The sequence below is a fragment of the Hypanus sabinus genome, chromosome 11 (genome assembly GCF_030144855.1).
Source record: "Hypanus sabinus isolate sHypSab1 chromosome 11, sHypSab1.hap1, whole genome shotgun sequence".
Lineage (NCBI taxonomy): Eukaryota > Metazoa > Chordata > Chondrichthyes > Myliobatiformes > Dasyatidae > Hypanus > Hypanus sabinus.
Window position 1 is genome coordinate 8,821,377 of NC_082716.1, and position 20,129 is coordinate 8,841,505.

Consider the following 20,129-nt stretch of genomic DNA (forward strand, 5'->3'; position numbering starts at 1 on the left):
TACATTTTACAGTTATACATATCATTATTAATTATTGAAATGCAGGAGTTCTAACAGTAAAGATCAGTGTTGAATCATCTTTAGCCCTGACCAATTTTCATTACATTCTTTAACAAAAGGAGAATATTTTCTTCTACAAAGCTCAGAAATTATTTAACAGACTTGAGGGGGTGGGAAAGGAACTGAAATACACTGTTAAGGAGAAGGAAGGACGCTGTGAACACTGCACCAGACTCCGGGTGGGTCAACGGTTAATGTGAAGGATTTTATCAGTCGCTCATAGCAACTAGAATATGGAGAGATTGGGCATATACACAGTAGGTTCCCATCCGCAGATGGTACATATGAATACATGCGAAAAGACATCCATTTTAAGCTGCTTACAGAATAATACACAGCAGGGATAAAGACTAGCTGTATGATCTGTTAATGGATTTTCCCTGCAATATGCTGCTAAATGTTTCAGCTAACAGAATTAGAACATAGACCAGTAGAGCACAGTACAGGCCCTGTGGTCCATAATGCTGTGTTGGCCTTTTAACCTACTCCAAGATCAATCTAACCCTTTCCCTCCTCATATATCTCCATTTTTCTTTCATCCACATGCCTACCAAGGAGTCTCTTAAATGTCTCTAATGTACCTGCCTCTTCCATTATCCTTGGCAGTGTGTTCTACACACCCGCCACTCTCTGTGTAAAGAACTTACTTCTGACATCCCTCGTGTGCTGTCCTACAATCATCTTAAAATTATATGCCCTCATATTAGGCGTTTCTGCCCCAGGAAAAAGTCCCTGGCCATCTGTCCACTTCATCCATGTGACTTATCATCTTCTACACATCCATCAAGTCTCCTCTCATCCTCTTTCACTTCTAAAAACAGAAGACATAGCCAAAGGCCTGCTCTCTAATCCAGGCAGCATCCTGGTAAATCTCCTCTGCAGTCTCAACACCTCTTCAGTGCCCAGTTCCCTGTACCCCACAGTTCCTCAAACCTTCACATATTTATCAATCTCCACCTCAAATATACCCAACGATCTGGCCTCCGCCACCCTCGAGGGTAGAGAATTCCAGAGGTTCACTCCCATTTCACATGTACACCGAAACAGAGAGTGAAATTTGCCATTTCATCAACAACCAACACAATCTGGGATGTGATGGCTGAAGCCGACAAGTATCAGCATGCTCCCAGTGCCAACATAGCATGACCACGAGATTAAAGATCAACTTTATTTGCCACATGTACATTGAAACACCAAAACAAGCATTGTTCGTGTCAACAACCAACACAATCCAAGAATGTGCTGGTGGCAGCCTGTAAGTGTTGTCATGCCAACGGAATATGCCCACAACTCACTAACCCTAACTGGTAGTGCCTTGGAATGTGGGAGGAAACCAGAACACCCATAAGAATGTGGTCACAGGGAGAATGTGCAAACTTCTTATCAACAGCGGCGGGAATTGAACCCCGATCAGTGCTCGCTGGTGATTAAAACATTGCGCTAACCGCTATGCCACCCCGCCGCCTTTTATCTCTTATGTGCCTAACTAAGGACGCATGTTCTTGCAAGCCCACTGCAGGTATAGGGAGTGTGGGTGAGTCTGAAGGGTGAATACTTACTGTAGGGCACACATTCATATTGAACCTCAAGGTACTTGTACGTTCCAGGGCAGGGGTCCGGAAATACATCAGATCCTGTGATCACGATGCACTGCGTTCGGTTGTTGCACCTGTAACAGAGATTATTCATTCAGAGCCTGAAGTCCAAATTCAGAAATTACAGTTAAGAGACAGCAGGCTTTGCTACACTACAAGGTAGCCCGATCAATAGCTCAAAATACTTAATTAATATTACATTAGTCAGTATGAGCAAATAAAACAATACAGACAAGAAGAAAAGACTCCTGGAGAACAGACAGTCATGCCTCAATGACTGGGTAGAATGTCAATGAACTAAAACAACTGCTAGGAGTAGTTAGCAAACAATTCAAAAAGCAAATTACACACACTCAGTGGCCACTTTATCAGATACACCCGTACACCTGCTCCTGAATGCAAATATCTAATCAGCCACTCATGTGGCAGCAACTCAGTGAATAAAAGCACGCAGACATGGTCAAGAGCTTCAGTCGTTGTTCAGACCAAACATCGGAATGGGGGAAGAAATGTGAACCTAAGTGATTCTGTCCATGAAATGATTGTTGGCTGCCAAGACGGGGTGGTTTGAGTATCTCAGAAACTGCTGGGATTTTCACACACAAGTCTCTAGAGTTTACAGAGAATGGTGCGAGAAACAAAAAAAAAATCCAATGAATGACAGTACTGTGGGTGAGAACATCTGGTTCGTGAGAGAGGTCAGAGGAGAATGGCCAGACTGGTTCACGCTGACAAGAAGCTGAACAGTGACTCAAATATCAAAACATCACAATGGTAATGTGCAGAAGAGCATCTTTGAACGCACGATACATTGAACCTGGAAGTGGATGGGCTACTGCAGCAGCAGAATGCAAACATACACTCATTTGGTACACGAGGTAAAAGTGGCCACTGTGTGTAATTAATTTGTCATTACCAGCAAATAAAGCAATACATATTGATCTCACTGCTTCCCCATTCTGATATTTCATCAGTACAACAACTGAACCTCTCGACCACTTCTGCATGATTTTAAGTCGCTGCCATGATTGGCTATTAGATATTTGCTTTAATGAGCAGATGCACTGCTGTACCTAATAAAGTGGCCACTTGGTATATCTTAATGCTGCAATCTGTTTGGTGTTTGCTTTTGCTGGGGACAAAAATCCATTAATTGAACAAAAATGCTTCACGTTTATTGACTTGTCGGGATCACTAACATATTATACTGTTCTGGCCAGGACATTATGTACTGAAATCAGACTGTAATTTACTGAGGGGAGAAACTGCGAAGACGAGTGTTGATGCACTAACACCAGCCGAGCTGTGATTACGATCAACAGGGAAGTGTCACCCTTGTCAGAACTCCCACCACACAGACTCAATCAAACTTCAATTTCCCCGTGAGTGTCTTTGCAAAAAAAAAACTGATAACACTTGGCCTGCAATTTGCTCGTTCTGGTGAAATAACTCTCTTCCGTGCATTGCAAGCACATACACAGTCACAGTGGGTCCGTAAGCAGAGAGGGCCCACGGAGTTATCAGAGCTGGTTACTAGAAGTAATAGAACGTGGTCGCAAGGACGTTTCAAGTCAGGAACCGCACAGTATGAGGCCACATCTGCAGTCTTCCAGAGCACTCGGTTAAAAATTAGAGACACAGAAGATTCTGCAGATGCTGAAAATCTTGAGCAACACACACATACATAATGTTAGAGAAACTCAGCCGGTCAGGCAGCATTGAAGGCCAGCAATCCCCATGAATGGATGTCAGGTGTGTCGGCGCTGTTGTCGAGGATCAGTGAACTTCGAGGTTAATGACTGAGGTCTGCAGGCCATGTGGATGAGAGCTGGTGACCCTCTAGGCCAGTGAGGCCCCTAAATTGGTGAGGTCTGGGATCAGAAGTCCGTGCAGGCAGGTCCGCTTCCTGCACTACCATAGACTTGTTTCTGATTGTAGGATTCTATTTTGCACTTAATATTTTGTTTTCCAGAGCAGCACACACAAAATGCCTGAGGAACTCAGCAGGTTGGGAGGCATCGATAGAGGGGAATAAAAGAGTAATTTTTCATATTTCGCCTGGGGAGTCTTCAATGTGTTGGCATGAAAATTGATTTCTCTAACCATTCCCCTCTGTTACCCCCACTCTCTGTTTTCCCACATTCTGCTAGCTTTCTCACCCCTTCTCTTCCTCTCCCCTGATCTCATGACCTGTCCATCATCTCCCTCTGATTCCTCACCTCCTACCATTGACCTCTCCTATCCAATCCTTTTCTTCAGCCCTTTCCCTCTTTCACCTCCCAGCTTCTCCTCATGACCTACCCTCTCCCTTTGGTTCTCCACCCCCTTTCCCTTTATTCCGAGATCCATTGCCCTCTCCTATCCAATTATTTTTCTTCAGCCCTTTCCCTCTTTCGCCTATCTCCTTCCACCCACCTTCCTCCTCATCCGGACTCACCCAGCACCTTCAGCTTGTATCCTTCCCCTCCCACAACATTTCATTCTGACCTCTGACCCTTCCCTTCCAGTCCTGATGAAGAGTCTAGGTCCAAGGTGCCAACTGTTCATCTCTCTCTCTCTCTCTCTATAGATGCTGACCGACCTACTCTGTTCCCCCAATATTTTGTAGGTGCTGCTCCATGATAATTGCAGAGTGAAGTTACAGTTCTTTTTCAAACATAATGCTAAGCAACGGTAAACAGTGAATGGGGTGGGGGCAGCTGAAGGAATTGCAGATCCTGCAAAGACCCTCAGAAGCAGTCAGTAATAAAAATACAGTAATCCACCAACCGCGTTGCATTGCCAGGACTTACCGCTGTGACACATTTACAGCACCTTGGGCCAGTTATATTTTCTGGTGGCTGGCAGTGTTCTGAGAATGTCAAAAGGGGATTTAGCAGAGGCCTGCAACATTCTGAGAGGTTTTAATGGAATCATTATGGAAACAGTGTGTTTCTCAGGCAGGAAGTCAGGAACCAGAGGAGGCAGATAATCACAGAGTCATAAAATACCACAACACAGAAAAGGGCCCTTTAGCCCATCTGGTGTGTGCCAAGCTATTTTTCTTCCTGGTCCTATTGACCTGCACCTGAAGTATATCCCTCCATCCATGTGCCTATCCAAATTCATCTTGAAATAGAAGAGTTCAGGGACCGTTAAAACCCTACAACCATCAGGCTCCTGAACCAGCGTGGATAACTTCCTTCACCTCAACACTGAACTGATTCTACAATCTATAGATTCACTTTCAGGGACTCTAGAACTCAGTATTATATATGTTTTTAAATTATTTGGATGATTTGTCTTCTTTTGAACATTGGTTATTTGTCAGTCATTGTTTATGCATATTGTTGTATTTACTTATTTTTCCTGTCAGTCCTGCAAGAAAATGAATCCCAAGGTAGTACGTGATGACATATACATGTGTAACACTCGCTTCGCCTAGTGGCTTGATCTCAGGCGCGATAAAACCCCCCTGCCCGGCCAAATTTCTCGATTGGGTGGATGCTGCGCGATGTGTTCCCTGTTACAAATCAGTACCCCGAAATAACAAACAGTACACAATATGCGATTAAATGATTAAGCTTTATAACTCTTACTTTGACTATGTGGTTAGCAGAGAAACAAAATGTAAAAGAAAAAGGGCGCCAATTTTATTAAGCAGTCTGTGCACAATCGCTGGAGCTCACTCAGTAGTCTGTCTTCCACCACTCGATTTCCTCCGAGCATTGCTGACCTTCGGACCCCCGCTCGGGGTCGACTCCGTCTGGTGGCCAACTGAATCTCTCCATTCACGTCTTCTCTCTTCGTCCCCGTTCTCACCCTCTGGCAAAAGCCCGCAAAACCAACAACTTCCAGAATCAACAGACAGGGCAACAGAATCCTGATTGGCTAACATGCATAATTATCTCCAGTCATAACCCAAACATTTCTGCTGCAGAGAAACCATTACCTCAGCAGTTAACATTACAGAGAAGCCATTACATTAGCCTTAGCAGTGAAACATTACCAATCAGCCATTACACATGCTTGACAGTACATAAATTTTGAACTTTGCGTATTGAAAACAGTGTCATAGGTTGAAATGCTGGTGACAAAGGCATTTAGCAGGCTGGTATTCATGAGTCAGGGTGCTGAGCGTAGGAGTTGGGAAATTATGTTGTAATTGAACAAATTGTTAATGAGGCTACATTGGGAAGTACAGAAAATAGTTTTAAAACATGGAAAAGTACAGCACAGTTGAGGCCCTTCGGCCCACAAAATTGTGCTAAGCCTTTAACCGACTCCAACATCAACCTATCCCTCTCACATAGCCTTCCATTTTTCTTTCATCCACATGCCCATCTAAGAGTTTCCTAAATGCCAATAACGTATCTACCATCATCCCCTGACAGGGCATTCCACACAGCCACCACTCTCTGTAAAGAACCTATCTCTGACATCCTTCCTATACATTCCTCCAAAGGCCTTAAAACGATGCCTCCTTGTACTAGCCATTTCCTGCCTGGGAAAAGGTTTCTGGCTGTCTATATGCTTCTTAACATCTTGAAAACCTCTATCTAGAAACATCTCATCTTCCTTCTCTCGAAAGAGAAAAGTCCCAGCTTACTAACCTTTCCTTGTAAGGTTTGGTCACCCAATCATAGGAAAGAGGAGGTTAAATTGGAAAGAGTGCAGAAAAAGTTCATGGGGAATTTTTCCAGGACTATAAGGCTCGACGTTTTGGGAGACCTTGGCCAGACCAAGTCTTTATTTCTTGGAATGTAGGAGAATAAAGGGAGATCTTGTAGAAAGTTATCATGAGAGTTATAGATAACACGGTTAGTCACATTCCTTTCCCTAGGGTAGGGAAGTCTAAAACTAGGGAGTAGAGGGTTACAGTGAGAGGGAAAAGATGATTGGTTAAGAGAGCATCAGGAAAATGAAAACACAAGGAAATCTGCAGATGCTGGAAATTCAAGCAACACACACAAAATGCTGGTGGAACACAGCAGGCCAAGCAGCATCAAGAAGAAGAAGTACAGTCGACGATTTGGGCCGAGACCCTTTGTCAGTCCTGACGAAGGGTCTCGGCCCGAAACATCCACTGTTCTTCATCCTATAAAGAAGCCTGCTCCAACATTCAGTCATAGCTGATTTTTCTTCAACCCCATTCTCCCACCTTCTCCCCCAGAACTTATGAATCTCTGCTTTAAACGCACCTAATAACTTGGCTTCCACATCCATCTGCGGCAATGAATTCCACAGATTCACCACCCAAAATTACATTTCATCTCCATTCTAAAGGGATGTCCCTCTATTCCAGGGGTTCCCAACATGGGGGCCACAGTCGCCTAGCTTAATGGTATTGGTCCATGGTATAAAAATGGTTGGGAACCCCTGATTTATTCTAGGTATGCCCTCTGGTCCTAAACTCTCCCACTTTAGGAAAAGTGCTTAATACGTTGACTCTGGCTGGATCTTTCAGTATGGTGGGTTTCAATGAGATCCCACCACATTCTTTTGAACTCCATAGATACAGGACCAGGAACATCAAGCACTCTTCTTAATTTAAGCCTTTCCTTCATGGACCAAAGGGAGCAACTTTCCTTCTTGATGATGGCACCCAGCAATTTGGTTGTAGTCTTGGTGAGTGATGTGTTTTATCCAATAACAATTTCAATGGTTCAATTTAATACCCGAGAAGGCATACAGCATACAACCTGAAATTCTTATTCTTCACAGATATCCACAAAACAGAAAAGAAAGAATGAACGACAGAAATATCAGAACCCCAAATCCCCCCCCTTCCCTGGCAGCAAATGTATTAAACCTCTCCCTTCCCCTCCCCACCACCTGCTCCAGCAGATGCAATAGCAAAACCCCCAAAAAGACCTTGACAGAGTCCATCAAAAAACTACAGTTCATCCCAACACTTTGGTATCTCAGACAGGCTCTCTCTCACTAGTGAGGGAGAGAGAGGTCACTGCTGCTACAAACGGGCGCGGGAGGCCAAAAACTCACTGCTTCAGTGTACAATCTTCCGTGTCACTTCTCCAAGTCCCATGACAGGAGTGGGGGGGGGGGGAGAGGGAGAGGGGGAGAGGGAAAGGGGGAGAGGAGGAGAGGGGGTGAGGTAGAGAGGGGGAGAGGGAGAAGAGGGAAAGGGGGAAAGGGGAGAGGAGGAGAGGATGATAGAGGGGGAAGGAGAGACAGAGTGTGTGCGTGTGTGTGTGCGTGTGTGTGTGTGTGTGTGTGTGTGTGTGTGCGTGCGTGCGTGTGTGTGTGTGTGTGTGAGTGTGTGTGTGTGTGTGTGTGTGAGTGTGTGTGTGTGTGTGCGTGTGTGTGTGTGTGTGTGTGTGTGTGTGTGTGTGTGCGTGCGTGCGTGCGTGCGTGCGTGTGTGTGTGTGTGTGTGTGTGTGCGCGTGCGTGCGTGTGTGTACCGGTCCCTTCTTTCGACAGCAGCCTGCTGACAGGAGTTCAGTGACGGCCCAAGTACAGAGGGAGAGATGCGACATGGATGAACAGCTTAGTGAGCTTTAATAAGAACTGTACAGAACAAAAGGTAAACAATAAGCTATGCAAACAGGGCCACTAATTAAAACTCTCAAACTAACTAAAGTCACTGCAGCTCGAAGGTAGTAACCAAAAAGATATTAATACCTCTCCTTCAAAAGGGTCTATCTAAATCACTTCTCTTCGTTCCCGGAACATGGACTATGGAAAGCAGGGAGCATTGTCGTCGCCGTTCTTCAATCAAGGTTTGACAAGATTGAAATAAAATGAAGCAAGCAGGCCTGTCCTTTTGAAGAGTCTCGGCCCGAAACAACGACTGTACTCTTTGCCATGGACACTGCCGGTCCTGCTGACTTCCTCCAGCGTTTTGTGAGTGTTGAAGCAGGGTAAATATAGTTAGAAAGAAATCCTAACTGTCTGGAATGAGGGCATTCTGCTGTTCATGACTGGCGTACTCTATCAGCTGCCCACCTGCAAGTGCACTCAGACTCTGCAGCATGTCCGTGGTTGTGACAGTATCTCCCTCAACACCAGGACTCCTGCTCCAATGTAGCCGCAAAGTGATGATCATCAATCGGGTGGTATTTTCCAACAATGATCAGACCACTGGAGAAACTCAGAGGGCCAAGGAGACAAAGGGACGTTATGACGTTGCATTAGAACTGATATGTTTTTTCAGATTAATTTCAATTGAAAGACTATTTTCCACTGCTACTGATTCAAAATGCAAAATATTTGACTCAAATGCGCACTTCACAGGTCAAACTTCAGATATTTTGTCTTAGTTCAACCTCCAATAAAGCTTTACATTGATAACCTCAAGGTCTGTTGAAGACATCCTCAAGAAAGTTGTGCCTTTTTTAGAGGCAATTCAGATGCCCTTCTAAAGACTTTATGTCAAATTGTAATGACGTCCCTTCAAGCTCAGAGCCTTTGAAATGTCTACCTTGCACATTTTCCGTCTCTATTGAGTTTGGGTTTGTGACTGGCATGACCCCGACAATAGTTTGCATCAATTACGAACTGGGCCAAAAGGGCTGACAAGCGTTCAGAACAGCACAACAAATCTCTGCAACAGCAACACAACCCGGACTTTGGCATGCAGGGAATCTGCAGCTCACGGATATCATAAACCTCTTACAGTTCTCTGGTGCAAAGGTCACCTTCCTTCTCGACCAGCTGGACCATCTTGTGGATAGTGCCAGACTATTTTTAAACCACACCTGCCTATTTATATTTCCCACCTGTCTCACTCCTCATCCGGCTATCAATGGAGAAAAAGGATAAGATCGCAATAGGAACAAGCACCGTTCCTTGGCTAATAAGACCATACATATAGGAGCAGAATTAGGCCTTTTGGCTCACTCTGCTCCATTACACTATCATGGCTGATTTACTATCCCTCACAAATCATTCTCCCTGGACCTTTACTAATTAAGAACCTATCACCTCCATTTTAAATATATCCAATGACTTAATCACTGCAGCCATCTGTGGCAATGAATTTCACCAATTCCTCATCCTCTGGCTAAAGAAATTCCTTCTCATTTCTGTTCTAAAGGGATGTCCTTGTATTCTGAGGCTGTGCCCTCTGGTCTCTATAGGAAACATACCCTCCATATCCACTCTATCTTGGCCAAAGTTCCCAACCTTTTTTATGCCATAGACCTTAACCATTAATCGAAGGGTCTGTGGACCCCAGATTGGGAACCCCTGATCTGGGCCATTCAATGTTCATTATGTTTCAATGAGATCCACCTCATTCTTCTAAAATCCACCGGGAACAGGCCCAGAGCCAATCCTGGGCATCAACAGACTCCTAACCAAGTGTGCCAAGCTATGGTTTTTTTTTCTAACCATTAAGAAAACTATCCACTGAAGAAATTCAGCACCTGCTACCCTCTGAATAAAGCTAACATTCAGATGTTGAAAAGAGGAAACATTTCTCTACCTTACTCTCCTATGTTTCCTAAGGTGGGGTGTGGGGGCAGGGGAGGTCAAAGACAAGGGGACAAAGCCTCAGAATAGAGGGACATCCATTTAGAAAGGATGAGGAGGCATTTCTTTAGCCAGAGAGTGGTGAATCTGTGTAAGTCATTACCACAGGTGGCTGTGGAGCCTGAGTAATTTGGTATATTTAAAGCCAAGATTGATAGGCTCTTTATTGGTCAGGGCATAAAGGGATGCAGGCAGAAGGCAAGAGATTGGGCTGAGAGGGAAGTGAATCAGTCCTGATGAAATAGTGGATCAGACTTGATGGGCTAATTCTGGTCTCCCGTCTCTAACGGTTAAGCTGAGTGTCGAGCTGGGGGCACAGCCTCAGAATAAGAAGTATGAGAGGGTTCTGGGCCTGTACTCACTGGAATTTAAAAGATTGAGGGAGGATCTAATTCAATAAATAAAGAAAAACCATCTACTAGCTTTCAGCTGTGAAGGGGAGGTACGATAATGATTAGAAACAACTTGATGGAGGTGTAAGCTGACAAGAGCTATAGATAGAGAGAATACCAGACAACAATGGCAAATATCAGAGGACGTCTGTTTAAAGTGAGTGGAGGAGAGTATAGGGGGTTGTCAGCAGTAATTTTTTTTTACACAGAGAGCGGTGGGTGTGTGTAAAGCCCTGCCAGGGTTGGTGGTAGAGGCAGATACACTGGGGGCATTTAGGAAACTCTTATACAGGCACATGGATGAAAGAAAAATGATGGGCTTTGGACTGCTTAGAAGGAAAAGGTTAGATTGAGCTTGGACTATGTTAAGAGCTTGGCACAATATTGTGGAGCGAAGGCCCGTACTGTGCTGTACGGTTTACAAGGGCGCACAATTTTAAGGTGATTGTAGCAAAGTATAAGAGGGATATCAGAGGTAGATTTTTTTTAACTCAGGGTGGTAATCCATGGAAGATGCTGCCAGATGTGGTGACATAGGGAGATAAATGAGGAATATTTAAGAGACTCTTAGACAGATGGATGATAGACATGGATGATAGAGGGCTAGGCGGTGCAAAGGGTTAGATTGATCTTAGAAGACCAAAAGGTTGACAGAATATTATGGAGTGAAGGACCTGTAACGTTCTAACTCTGACCCTAGTGAACTACCAGCAGAACAGAGCAGCTCTGGAAAGCAGAACAGAAGTGTAGATGAGCGACATGGTAGCCTAGCAGCTAGCGCAATCACTTTACAGCAATTGCTGACCAGGGTTCGATTCCCGCAACTCTGTCTGAGGAGTTTGTCTGTTTTCCCCGTGATGATGTGGGTGTCCTCTGGGTGCTCCTGTTTCCTCCCACAGTCCAAAAACGTAGGGTTGGTATGGATTGGGCATGCTCTGTTGGCGGCAGTAGCAGGGTGACAACTGCAGTTTGCCCCAGAAAAATGTTTTTCAGAACGATGTATTTCACTGTATGTTTTGAAGTACACGTGACAAGTAAAGCTAATCTTGTAAATGCGGCAACTGCCCTGCGGACTACAATCCTAGATCCCTAATATGGGTTAAATGTAGTTGAATCAGAATCATGTTTATATATCATGAAATTTGTTGTTATGTGACAAGAGTACAATGTAATGCATAATAATAAAAACTGTGCAATACAGTAAGAAGTGCATGTGTGTACACACACACACACAAACAAAGTAGCAATAAGCAGGCATGTTCTGGATGATGGGGGTCCTTAATGATGGATGCCGCCTTTCTGAGGTATTGTTCCTTGAAGATGTTTGGATGCTAGGGAGGCTAGTGCCCATGATGGAGCTGGCTGAGTTTAAGAATTGCACAGTAGCACGGATTATAAACACGAGATTCTGCAGATGCTGGAAACCCAGAGTAACACACACAAAACGCTGGAGGAACCCAACAGGTCAGTCTACATCTATGGAAAGGAATGAAGAGTTTCAGCCCAAAACATCGACTATTTATTCCTTTGCCTAGATGCCGACTGACATGCTGAGTTCCTCTAGCATTTTGTGTGTGTTACAGCAGCACTGATTACTGTGCTGAGTTCTACTTTGCCTTCTTAGTTATAACCCTAAAAACATACAGGGCAGTATCTTGCAGTGGACAGGCTGCTGAATCACTCACTCTGTGTACATCTGAAATCCGGGATCACATACCACAATCTCCAGTTGCAGCTCCACTTGTTATTAGAGCTGCTAAAAATGTCAGTCGTGGCCTCATATTTTCCCTCTCAGTTCTTTGGATATTCAGGCACCCCATCTGGACCTGGTGTCCTGATGATATTCACTGACTCACTGATCCCTGCATGTGGCCTGGATTCCTCAGCCCAAATGACTAGATCTGGCCAGCATTCAGATGTGTGTCCATGAGGCAGGACTCACAGTGAACGGCTGGACCCTGGGGAGTGATGTTGGGCAGGAGGCCCTCGGAGGACAAGTATGTAGCTCCCTGAAAGAGGCAGACAGGGTGGTGAAGGAGGCTTTCGCCATGCTGGCCTTCATCAGTCAGGGCATTGAAAATGGAAGTTGAGGTGTTATGAGGAAGATTGATGTCATGTAATGATATGAGTATTGATAGAAGGCAAAGACTGGCAATAAAGGGGGCCTTTTCTGGTTGACTGCTGGTGCCTAGTGGTGTTCCGCAGGGATTGGTGTGGGGACCGATTCTTTTTATGCTACATGTCAATTATTTGGATGACCGAATTGATGGCTTTGTGGCTAGATTTGCAGATGATACCAAGACAGGTGGAAAGGTATTTTGTGTTAGAGAAGCTGGATTATGGAGACTATAAAACACAGGAGTAAAATGGGGCCATTCAGCCCATCGAGTCTGCTCCACCATTCCATTTTGGCTGATTTATTTTCCTTCTTAATTCCATTCTTCTGCCTTTGCCCCATAATCAAAGTTTGCAAACAGAAAAAAAGGGAACAAATAATAATGCAGACACCAGGAACCACAGAGTGTGTAAAAGTATGCCCACTGCCACAGAGCCAGTTCAGCACTGAAGCAAGTAAAGTCGGTCCAGGAGCCCGCTGGGCAACTACTCCCGAAACTGGTGGTGTGGACCCAAGGTTCCTGCACCACTCACCCAATGGGCGACTCTGAGACCAATCATCGGACTGAAAAGAAACGTGGAAGAAGCCAGAATAAGAAGGTTCGGGGATGGGAAAGATTACAAGCTAAGTCTTTCCAGCTTTTCAGAGGGATTGTATCAGATCTTGATTACTTTTTGATCACTACTTTGTTTTTTTTTCTTACTTTCCTTTATTATCCCCTTTCCAAGATTCCTACGTATTGTAACATTTATCCTTTTCCAAACCGGTCTTAATACTTTTCACGATTCTTGTGTTAGCTCAGGGACCCCCTTCATCAGTCATTCTTCATGCCTGGTTAATTTTCCGCAGACATCTGGCTTACAGCAGTGGGACTCCCCCCTCACACTTCAGCCTAACGCTTTTGTTTAAATGGTGTCACCTTAATGCAGTGTGAGCTAACTGCAGGGCGAGGGAAGCCGCAATGAATTCGTCAGCAGAATAAAATAGGAACCGGAGCACGGCATTTAGGCCTTACACAAGTGGAAACCCATTAATCAAAATCCAGGAGTCTAGTAGAGATGGAGATTGTGGAGAGGATGCAAAGGAGGTTTAGCAGGATGCTGCTTGGATTGGACAATATGAACAAGTTTTTTGCACAGTGTGGTAGCTACCTGGAAGAGTATTAGGAGTAATAATGGAAGCAACACACACAAAATGCTGGTGGAACGCAGCAGGCCAGGCAGCATCTATAGGAAGAAGTACAGTCGACGTTTCGGGCCGAGACCCTTCGTTAGGACTAACTCTGCTGCGTTCCGCCAGGATTTTGTGTGTGTTGCTTGAATTTCCAGCATCTGTAGATTTCCTCGCGTTTGCGTTAATAATGGAAGCAGGCAGTCTGGAGGAGTTTAAGAGCCTTTTAGATAGTCACCTGAATATGAAAGCAGTAGAGATATACAACATCATCAGGGTTATCCTCATTATACGCCATGTCGTATGAGGTGGGTATTCATCCTTTTCCCAAGTTAAGAGAGTCTAAAACCAGAGGGTGCAGGTTTGAGGTGAGAGGAGAAAGGTTTGAAGGTAAAATTCTCCTACGTGGATGGTGGGTATATGGAACAAGCTGCCAGGGAGCTGAGTCATTGGGTATATTTAAAGCGGTGCTGATTAGTCAGGGTGTCAAAGGTTACGGGGAGAAGGCAGGAGAATGGGGTTGAGCGGGATGATAAATCAGCCAGGATGGAGAGATCAATGACCTAATTCTGTCTCCATGTCTTATGGAAAGTGGTCGAGCTGGGTACAATTACAGCACATAACAAAAACAATTGGATAGTATGGGAAAGGACCAGAGGCCAAATGCAGGAAAACTGAATTAGGGTCTTTGCGAATACTGCACCTTGTTGACGTTTTTCTTGGTACTACCTCATTGCACTGATTTGATGAATTGATCTGTATGCAAGGCATGCAAAACAATGCTTTCCTCTGTACCCCATTTTAAATTTACCGATTTACCATTCTTAGTCATATTAGACAAGCTGGACCAAAGGGTTCATTTCAGGGCTGCTTAATCTTATGGGTCTCTAATACATCTTAAGCAAGGCCCAAAAATATTGATCTTTCCCCAGACAGTGCGACAAAACTCAAGCAAAACAATGCTGGATGCAACTAAAGAAAACTATCTTGTGCAAATGGAACTTAGCTGGAGAGTCAGGAATGTGGCCGCAAGATAGTAAAATGTAAGAGCAGATTTCCTTCCCTGTAGGACCTGAACCCGGGGTAAATGGTATTAGTGTACGGCATAAAAATAGGTTGGGAACCCCTGTTCTGGGATATTTTTAAAGATCATTGTGGCTGCCATTGTTGAAGACTATAAAGCATAGGAGCAGAAATAGGTGACTAGGCCCATCAAGTCTGCTCTGCCATTCCATCACGGCTGATTTATTTTCTCTCTCAACCCCATTCTCCTGCCTTCTTCCTGTAACCTTGACGTCCTTACTAACCAAGAATCTATCAGCCTCCACAGCCTTCTGCAGTAATGAATCCCACAGATTCACTATCCTCTGGCAAAAAAATTCTTCATCATCTCAGTTTAAATGGGTGTCCTTGTATTCTAAGACACTGCCCTCTGGTCCAAGACTCCCCACATCCTCCTTTGTCTATGGTACTGTGCAAAAGTGTTAGAGACACACACACACACACACACACAATGCCAACATCACTCCTGAGTAAGTTTTCTCACTCACAGACAGTATTTATCACAGTAGATCCCAAATCTCTAAATTACTCCTCTCTCTCCCCTCTCTCTCATACACACATTTATCACTCCAGTACCCCCTACAATCCTGACATCACTCATCTCTCTCTCCTTCCCCCTCTCTTTTTTCTCTTTCTTTCTTTTTTCTCTCTCCTTCCCCCTCTCTCCCTCTATTTCTCTCCTGACAGCACTCTCTTTTCTCTTTCTCTCTCTATCTCTCACTCACACAATATTTATTGTTCCAGTCACTCTCCACAATCCTGATGCCATTCATCTCTCTTTCTCTCACTCTCTTCCTCCCCCTCACTCACAATATTCATCGCTCCAGTACCCTCCACAATCCCAAAACCACTCAGCTCTCTCTCTCCCCTGATGCACCATCATGCTTGGCTTCAGAGTTGGATGCAGCATCAAAATTTGATGTTCTGCTTGCAATGTTCTCATTCTCCTAATTAATAAAATATTAGAAAGAGCAACATCCCTGGAATTAATCCCTGCTCGCCTCATCTGGTCACCAATGCCCAATATAAACCAATAACAACCCCTCTGCTTCCTATTAATTATCCAATTTGCAACATCCATTGTGATCCCATGAGTTCCAATTCAGTCAGCGGCCTTTTACAATGAATGTTATCAGATGCCTTTTAAAAGTCCGGATAAATATCTACAAGATTACTCTTAGCCGCTAACTCTGTTACGTACCTTAAACATTCTCATAAATTTGTGAGGGTTGACCTGTCTCTCACAAACCTATGCTGACTTTGATTTATTGGCCTTTATTCTTACTAAATGCTTCTGAATCGCTTCCTTTATAATAGATTCCAGCAATTTCCCCACTGCAGATGTCGAGTTAACTGGGTTATAATTCCCAAGATCATGTTTCTGACCTTTTTTTTATGGATGGGAATTACATTAGTCGTTTCTTGGTCTTCTGGTTCTGCCCAGCTTTTAACAAGCTCAGCAGATTTTCCCCTTTAACAACACTGCCATTTTTTTAAAACGGAGCTTTTCTTTTAATATTCTTGGATGCATTCCATCTGCATCTGGTGCTTTGTGAATCTGAAGTTGTTCCCCTTCTCTCATTTCTTGGCTGTTGCATTTGCCATGAACTCAGTCAATCAAAGCGTTTGGAAACAGGCCTCAACTGGCCCAGTAGCATAGACTGCCCAGCTGTGTACTGCACAGCTTGTTAGGATAACGGTGGAACTCAAGAGACCCTACAATCAATAAGCTTGAAGGAGTGCAGAATAAACTCAGGTCCGAGGAGTAACACCTCATATTCCGTCTGGGTAGCCTCCAACCCGATAGAATAAACATCAATTTCTCTAACTTCCGGTAATCCCATCCCTCTGACCCCCACCCCTTTCTTCTCCTTTTCCCATCTCCCATTCTCGAGGATCTCTCACTACATTTCTTTTCTACGTCCACCCTCGTGACCTGCACACCATCTCCCTCTGGTTTCTCACCTCCTTCCCTTTCTTTCATGGTCCACTCTCCTCTCCTATCACATTCCTTCTTCTTCAGCCATTTACCTTTTCCACCTATCACCTCCCAGCTTCTTACTTCATCTTCCCTTCCCCAACCATCCACTTTTCCCCCTCGCATGGCGTCAGCTATCACCTCCCAGCTTGTACTCCTTTTCCTCCACCCACCTTCTTAATGGGGTTTCTTCCCCCTTCCTTTCCTGATAAAGGTTCTCAGCCCATAATGTTGACTGCTCCCCTCCTTAGATGCAGCCAGAACTGTTGAGTTCCTTCAGCATTTTGTGCATGCTGCTCAAGATTTCCAACATCTGCAGAATCTCTTGTGCCTCTAATTTATGTATAAGTTATATTCTGTGTGTTGTCTGAAACTATGTGCCTAAGATGCTGCTGCAAGCAAATTTTTTCATTGTACCTGTACAATAAACTCAATTTTATCCTGGCTCCTTGACAAACCCCAGTGTGGGAAAAATACTTTTACTATCTATCCTGTCTATCCCCTTATAATTATACAGGACTGTGCAAATGTTCTAGGCACATACTGTATATATAGATAGGGTGCCCAAGACTTTTGCACAGTACTGTAGTAATTTTATGTATTGCTCTCTATTGCTGTTGCAAAAACATACAAATTTCATCACATGCAGGTAATAATAGATCTGATTCTGATATGGGTCTCTATTGTGGACTGAGAATGGAAAAGGGGCAGGGAGTGGGGAGTCATGGTTGGGAAAAGGGGAAGGGGAAAGGGGAAGGGAGAGGGGAGGAGTGGGAAGCACCAGAGAGACATCCTGTAATGATCAATAAACCAATTATTTGGAATTAAATGACCTTGCCTGTTGTCTCAGGGCTGGGTGCTTCTGTACCTATGCCATCCTGACCTCAGCTCCGCCCTGGCACTCCTCCTCTGCCACCTGTCCCACACCCCTCCCACGGCATTCCACTCTCGCCATTCCCAACATCTATTGCTCCCGCCAGGTTTACAAACTTGCTCTCCGCTCCATGTACAAATACAGCACTGAGCAGAAGTCTTAGGCTCCTACACTACAGCACAAAAACAGGCCCTTTGGACTATCTAGTTTGTGCTGAACTATTATGATTTCTAGTCCCATAGGTTTGTACCTGGACCATAGCCCTCGATATCCATGTATCTTAAATGTTTCACTTAAGTGTTGAAATAAAATCTGCATCCACCACTTCCACTGACAGCTCATTCCACACTCTCACCACCCCCTAAGAGAAGTAGATCCCCCCTCAAGTTTCCCTTGAACATTTCACCTTTCACTCTTAACCCATGACCTCAGTCTCAGTGGAGAATGCCTGTTTGTGATTACCCTATCTATACCCCTCATAATTTTGTATACCTGGTTGTTCCTGGTGTGGACTGCACATAGATTTAGACAGCAAAAACATTTAACCATGGTGTCCATGTTGGGAAAATTCAAGCTAATTGGGATACTACCATGTCCTACTTCATGCTCTGTACATCTACAGAGATTGACAGGTTCTTTATTAGTCAGGGTGCCAAAGGTTATTTAGAGAAGGCAAGCAAATGGGGCTGAAAGAGATAATAAATTAGCCATGATGGAATAGCGGAGAAGACTCGGTGTGCTAAATGACCTAATTCTGTTCCTATGTCTTATGGTCTTATAGATTTTCCCTATACTAGAATATAAAAGCAAGGATGTAATGTTGAGGCTTTACAGGGCATTGGTCAGACTGCACATGATGTATTGTGAGCGGTTTGGGGCTCCTTATCTATGAAAATATGCGCTGGTATTGGTGAGGATACAGAGGACAATCACAAGAATGATTTTGGGAATGACAGGGTTAACATGTTTGATAACTCTGGGTCTGTACTTACTGGAGTTTAGAAGAATGAGAGGGATCTCATTAAAACGTGTTGAATATTGTAAAAACCTACACAGAGTGGATATGGAGAGAATGTTTCCTATAGTGGGGAAGTCTAGGACCAGAGAGCACAGCCTTAGAATAGAAGGATGTCCCTTTTGAACAGCAATGAGGAGGAAATTTTTTAGTCAGAGGACAGTTAAACTGGAATTCATTGCCGCAGGCAGCTGTGGAGGCCAAGTCGTTTGAAGTGGAGGTTGATAGGTTCTTGATTATTAGGGGCATCAAAGGTTACAGGGAGAAGGCAAGATTGTGGTGTTGAGTGGGATAATAAAAAACCAAGATGGAATATTGGAGCAGGCTGGATGGGCTGGGCTGAATGACTTAAATCTGCTCCTATGTCTTATGGTCCATAAAGTCTTAAGGACCTATGCCGTACTAGCAATATAACAGCAAGGAAGTTTACTGGGGTGGGGGGGGGGGGAGAGGCAAGAGAGTGGTGTTGAGAGGGATGATAAATCAGAAATAATGGAATGGCGGAGCGGATTCGATGGTCCAAATGGCCTAATTCTGCTCCTATGTCTATGGACTAATGTTCTATAGGTTATACCTCTTCAAATGTTTACATGCCTCTTTCTTACAGTCACACATGCCCAGTCTGATCATCCAATGTCCATCGCGATTGTAGTGTAGTCATGGAGTACTAAAGGACAGAAATAGACTGATCTGTGGGAGTGTCATTAGCGACGGGATCTTGCTGGACATAAGGACATTATGGGCCGCACAGTATCACAGAGGTTAGCATGATACCTTAGAGCACCAAGGATCACAATCTGGGTTCCATTCCCGCCACAGAGTTTGTACGTTCTCCCCATGAATGCATGGGTTTCCTGTAGCTGTTCCAGTTTTTTCCCCAATTCCAAAATGTAATACAGGATAGGATTAATAATGTCTTATACATTATGAAAAATACTTCAGGGGCATTAAAAAAAACTTGGATAGGCATATTTATGATAGAAAAATAGAGGCTTTTTGGAGAGAAGGGTCCAGCTTAACAGTAATTGGGTATAAATGACCCTTTTCACTTCTCACGATTTCAAACTTCCTCCGCCTTGCGGCTACACCCACTCATGGGGAAGGCTTCAGGAGTAAACCCTGAGGGATAATCCCTGAGCTGGGGTCCTAAGGCAGTCCTATGTTGAGTTCAACACTGATTGGCACCTCCTGCGATGCTGTTGGTGTCAAACTGTATCGGTCTCTGCCATTCCTTTGGGTTCATCTGATGCGTGGAGAAGAGAAACCTAATGCATGGGAAACAGCTTGCTCTCCATATTGTACTGCCCAGTCTAGTATACCTAGACAACTAGGACGCAACATTCATGGACGACCTGACCATCGGAGGCCTCTGACATATGATAAATAAAGATAGTC

The 20,129-nt window shown here is 44.3% G+C and overlaps 1 protein-coding gene across 14 annotated transcripts in view; it reads right to left on the reverse strand.

The window, feature by feature from the left end:
• The window catches only part of adgrl2a (adhesion G protein-coupled receptor L2a), an 840,245-nt gene that overhangs the window by 153,336 nt on the left and 666,780 nt on the right, over positions 1-20,129 (reverse strand). For all 14 annotated transcript variants that reach the window (XM_059983762.1, XM_059983755.1, XM_059983763.1 and 11 more), the window contains one exon: positions 1,620-1,729. In XM_059983762.1, coding sequence (XP_059839745.1) covers positions 1,620-1,729 — 110 coding nt within the window. The remainder of the gene's footprint in view (positions 1-1,619; positions 1,730-20,129) is intronic.